Source organism: Chiloscyllium plagiosum, chromosome 38 (genome assembly GCF_004010195.1).
Source record: "Chiloscyllium plagiosum isolate BGI_BamShark_2017 chromosome 38, ASM401019v2, whole genome shotgun sequence".
Classification (NCBI taxonomy): domain Eukaryota; kingdom Metazoa; phylum Chordata; class Chondrichthyes; order Orectolobiformes; family Hemiscylliidae; genus Chiloscyllium; species Chiloscyllium plagiosum.
This window is the reverse complement of record NC_057747.1, coordinates 7,623,208-7,629,003: the sequence shown is the minus strand read 5'-3', so window position 1 is coordinate 7,629,003 and position 5,796 is coordinate 7,623,208. Positions and strand designations below refer to the sequence as shown.

Genomic DNA, 5,796 nt, shown 5'->3' with positions numbered 1-5,796 from the left:
GTTGGGATATCTGTTTGACATGGACGGGTTGGACCGAAGGGTCTGTTTCCATGCTGTACATCTCTATGACTCTAAGTTATGTTGCTAATGTTGGATGGGAAGATCCTCATATGGAGAAAATTAGTTGAACAGACGGTTTCTGTGCTGTAAGTACTCTTTATTAATGCATGAAGCTGTTAGAATGATAGGATCATGCAGCACAGAAAAGGCCATTTGGCCCATCATGCCTATGGAAGGTTTTGGAAATCAATCCTTATTCCAGACCACATTCTTTTCCCACTGCCACATTTTTGCCTTTCAGTAGTATTCATGTAATTCCCATTTGGAAGTGAAAATCTCTGATTCACCAAGGTCCTCAGATAGCATCTGGTGCCTGGGAACACCTCCACTTGCAAGTATCCTTCAAAGCCACGTGACTGAGAAGTATATTGTTGTTCCTTCAGAGATGCTGGGTCAAAATCCTGGAACTTCCTCCTAATAGCACTGTGGGTGTCCCTACACTCCAAGGACTGCAGTGATTGATGAAGATAGCTTAAGGGTGAGACAGGGATGAGCAATAAATGATGGCCTGGCCAGCAATGCCACACCACAGCTAATACTGAAAAGTTACTATTGAACTGTATTAGGCAGAGGTGACTGGGGGCAGATGTTCCAAGTAAAGGGAAGGCTGGAAAATGGGAAGCCATTAAAAATTAGATAGTGAGAGTCCAGAGGCTTTGAGGATGAAAGACAATGCTGGTAGGTGTAGGGAATGTTCGATGACTAGAGAAATTGAGGTTTTAGTCAAGAAAATGCAGGAAGCATATGTTAAGTATAGACAGCAGAGATCGAGCGAATCCTTAGAGTATAAAGGCAGTGGGAGTATATTTAAGAGGGAAATCAGGAGGGCAAAAAGGGGACATGAGATAGCTTTGGCAAATAGAGAGAATCCAAAGGGATTTTATAAATACATTAAGGACAAAAGGGTAACTAGGGAGAGAACAGGGCCCCTCAAAGATCTGCAAGGCAGTCATTGTGTGGAACTGCAGGAGATGGGGGAGATACTAAACGAGTATTCTGCATCAGTGTTTACTGTGGAGAAGGACATGTAAGATATAGAATGTGGGGAAACAGATGGTGACATCTTGAAAAATGTCCAGATTACAGAGGAGGAAGTGCTGGTAAAACACATAAAGTGGATAAATCCCTAGGACCTGATCAGGTGTACCCTAGAACTCTGTGGAAAGCTAGAGAAGTGATTGCTGGGCCGCTTGCTGAGATATTTGGGTCATCAAAAGTCACAGGTGAGGTGCTGGAAGATTGGAGGTTGGCTAACATGGTACCAGTATTTAAGCAAGTGGCAAGGAAACTATAGACCAGTGAGCCTGACCTCGGTGGTGGGCAAGTTGTTGGAGGGAATCCTGAGGGACAGGATGTACATGTATTTGGAAAGGCAAGGACTAATTAGGGATAGTCAACATGGCTCTGTGCATGAGAAATCATGTCTCACAACTTGATTGAGTTTTTTGAAGAAATAGCAAGGAGAATTGATGTGGGCAGAGCGGTGGATATGATAATATGGACTTCAGTAAAGCGGTCGACAAGGTTCCTCATGGTAGACTGGTTAGCAAGGTTAGATCACATGGAATACACGGAGAACTAGTCATTTGGATACAGAACTTGGCTCGAAGGTAGAAGACAGAGGGTAGTGGTAGGGGGTTGCTTTTCAGATTTGAGGCCTGTGACCAGTGGCATGCCACAAGGATTGGTGCTGGGTCTGCTGCTTTTCATCATTTATATAAATGATTTGGATGTAAGCATAAGAGGTATAGTTAGTAAGTTTGCAGATGACACCATAATTGGAGATGTATGTGGAAAACGAGAAAGGTTACTTGGGTGTACAACAGGATCTTGATCAGATGGGCAAATGGGCCAAGGAATGGTGGATGGAGTTTAGATAAATGTGAGGTACTGCATTTTGGAAAGGTAAATCAGGGCAGGACTTATACACTTAATGGTAAGGTCCTGGGGAATGTTGCTGAACAAAGAGACCTTGGAGTGTGGGTTCATAGTTCCTTGAAAATGGAGTCACGTAGATAAGAATGTGAAGAAGACGTTTGGTATGCTTTCCTTTTATTGGTCAGAGCACTGAGTATAGAAGTTGGGAGGTCATGTTGTGGCTGGACAGGACATTGGTTCGGCCACTTTTGCAACATTGTGTGCGATTCTGATCTCCCTCCTATCAGAAGGATGTTGTGAAACTTGAAAGGGATCAGAAAAGATTTACAAGTATGTTGAATAATTTGCGATGTAGGGAGAGACCGAATAGTTTGGGACTGTTTTCCTTGCAGCATCGGGAGGCCGATGACCTTATTGAGGTTTATAAAGTCATGAGGGCATGGATAGGGTAAGTAGACAAGGTCTTTTCCCTGGGATGGGGGGAGTCCAAAACTAGAGGGCATAGGTTTATAGTGAGAGGGGAAAGATTTAAAAGGGACGTAAGGGGCAACGTTTTCACACAGGTGGTGGTACATGTATGGAGGCTAATACAACATTTAAAAGGCACCTGAATGGGTATATGAATAGGAAGAGTTTAGACAAATATGGGCCAAGTATTGGCAAATGGGACTAGATTAATTTAGGATATCTGGTGCGCATGGATGAGTTGGATTGAAGGGTCTGTTTCTATGCTGTACATCTCTATGACTCTTTGACTCTAATCGGCTTCCACCACCCCCTCAATTTGTGCATTTTGACACAAGTCCCAAATTCTAGCTGCTTCTTGCACCCCACTGGCCCCACATGTTGAATCGGCATTGATACAGTCCAGGTACATATTAGTATTCTGCATGCTTGTGTACCTCTCTCTGTTTTCACTTAGATTGACCATACCTAAATTCAATATTTTTAAGGTCTGGCACTATTTCTGTTTTTGTTGTTGAAGATGAAATTAGGCAGGTTGACAAAAGCTGTGTCAGAGTTGGGTCTTAAAAGTTGTATAAAAGGATGAAAGAGTTGGAGAGATGTAGAACTTTAGATAAAGGATGATAGAGCTGTGGGCCCAGGCAGCTGAAGACGTGACTACCAATGACAGAGAATTTAAAATCCGGAATATTTTAATGATCAAATTTCAACTCACACAGATACCTCAGTGGTTTGAGGGTCTGGAGGGAATTACATAGATAGGGAGGGTTAAGCCATGCACAATTTTTGAAAGTCAAGAAAATCTCAATCGTGAGCCCATACAGATCACTGGGGTGAACATATTATAGATGTTGCATACAGGAGGAGGACATTCTATTCATTACACCTTGTGCTGGACCAGCTCTTTAACTACAGCTTTCCACTGTAATCCTATTTTACCTCCCGTTCCCACATCTTTTTACATTCTGCACTATGAATATTTATTCAATTTTCTTTTAAATGTGATACCAGATATAAGACATTTGGATTTTATTTTGAACAGTAACACTACACAAGGTTGAGGCAAATGGCAGGAAAGTAGGGCAGCACGGTGGCACAGTGGTTAGCACTGCTGCCTCACAGCGCCAGAGACCCGGGTACAATTCCCTCAGGCGACTGACTTGTGTGGAGTTTGCACGTTCTCCCCGTGTCTGCGTGGGTTTCCTCCGGGTGCTCCGGTTTCCTCCCACAGTCCAAAGATGTGCAGGTCAGGTGAAATGGCCATGTTAAATTGCCCGTTGTGTTAGGTAAGGGGTAAATGTAGGGGTATGGGGGGGTTATGCTTCGGCGGGTTGGTGTGGACTTGTTGGGCCGAAGGGCCTGTTTCCACACTGTAATGTAATGTAAAAAAATGTAAACTAAGTTATAAAGTTGATTCAGGGTGTCAGTGCAGGCATGATGGGCTGAACGGCCTCCTGCATTGTAATGATTCTGTAAAATTGCCCTTTCATCTTTCAGATTTGAGCTGTAAGGTAATTCATCAGATGAATGGTTTCCTTTCTTGTCTTGGTAAAGATTCCTTATGAACTGAATTTGTCTATCAATGCTCAGTTGTTAATGGAAACAGACATGGTGAAATTGCTCATACCAATTGATTCTAACTTGTAACCTTGAGTAGACTGGATTGCTTGTTTCGTGACAATTTCATATGGCTGTAGGCAGATGTTGTGAATAGTTTGCTCTTCTGGGCTTGGGGCTTTGCTACTGAGGACCACTATTGGTAAAAGTAGCATCACTATATTTAACCACGGCTGAGCTGTGATGACCTCCAAAGTCAAGTACACTCCCCAGGACCCATTGGTCTGGTTCATACCTACAAAATGGCAACTGCTATGTTGAATTGCACCTTTAGGAAAGCAAACATACACAGCAAACTCTGTAAAAGTACAACTCTGTTAAGTAAATGACCTTTCGGTAATAATAGTGGAAACAGAATTTTAAAGCAATTGCACCAATTGTCTTATTCTATTTTCAGAGTCTGCTCAAATTCCATCGTCCCACACTAGTGCCTGCCCCTTGCTGTGTTCCCATCAAAATGAGTCCTATGAGTATGCTGTACAAGGAAAACGGTGAGGTGGTGTTGCGTCATCACGAGAACATGGTGGTACAAGAGTGTGGCTGCCGCTGATGAAACCTGCTTTCATTTCACCCCTGTTAAGAAATCAGCAAGGGCAGTGATGTACGATTGAGCGGCTGGGTCTCTGCTGTGATGCCTCGTCCAGTCAAACTGCCAAATAGCCAAGTCTGAGTTTGGAGTGGTGTGAAGGTTAAAGACTGGAATAAATTTCTGTTGAAAGTACCAGTATGTGGACAGGTTTGGATTGAACTGTGGGGATTCCAGCAGTCAAGTAATACTATTCCGCAGGAAGGAGACCATACCTCCATCAAATGTAAGGTGTGGGACAAGAAGAAAGGGGATGGAACAGGCAGAAAAATGTACAATTGTGTGATACTGTAAATGATCAAAAATGAAAATGATATGAGTTTTTGAGCTCTTGGTTAACATGCCTGTACAACTGGCAATAAAGCGCTTATCAATTGTACTGATGTTTGCAGTGTTCCCTTAAGTTTAGTCCATGCAATTTTCTTTGTTATCAAAGAAACAGACATGGTGTATTCTTTGTTATCACTGTGAGTAAAGCAAGGGGGACAACTTATTCATAAAAATTTCAAGTTTACTTGTGTTCTGTTAAATTAGCAATAGTTAGTCCTAGTGCTCTCTTGTGTTCCTGGAGATGCAAGAAGGAAGGAATCTTATCAGGTCACTACTATGATAATTATCTATCCACCAAGCCCTCCGTTTCTTCCTCTCACACTGATCCAACTAGTACTCCTCCACTGAAACTCTTATTCGACTGGCTTAACTGGTCCTCACCCTCAACAACCTCTCCTTCCAATCCTCCCACTTCTTCCAGACCAAAGGGGTAGCCACGGGCATCCGTATGGGCCCCAGCTATGCCTGCCTTTTCGTCAGGTACATGGAACAGTCCATCTTCCGCAGGTACAACGGCACCATTCCCCGCTTTTTTCTCCAGTATATCGATGACTGTATCGGCGCCACATCATTCTCCCACGAGGAGGTTGAACAGTTCATCAACTTCACCAATACCTTCCACCCCAACCTGATGTTCACCCGGACCATCTCAGACACCTCTCTGCCCTTCCTGAATCTCTCCATCTCCATTTCCGGTGACCAAATCAACACAGACATTCACAACAAACCCACCGACTCCCACAGCTACCTGGACTAGACCTCCTCCCATCCTACCTCCTGTAAAAACGCTATCCCTTCTTCCCAATTCCTCTGCCTGCACTGCATCTGTTCCCAGGAGAACCAATTCCACCACATCTTCA

At 43.5% G+C, this 5,796-nt stretch overlaps 1 protein-coding gene across 2 annotated transcripts in view; it reads left to right on the top strand.

Moving 5' to 3' along the window:
* LOC122541701 (nodal-like) overlaps positions 1-4,985 on the top strand; it is a 12,559-nt gene extending 7,574 nt beyond the window's left edge. For both annotated transcript variants that reach the window (XM_043678590.1, XM_043678591.1), the window contains exon 3: positions 4,418-4,985. In XM_043678590.1, the coding sequence (XP_043534525.1) occupies positions 4,418-4,570 (153 nt within the window). In that variant the 3' untranslated portion in view covers positions 4,571-4,985. The remainder of the gene's footprint in view (positions 1-4,417) is intronic.
* Positions 4,986-5,796: the final 811 nt, after the last annotated feature.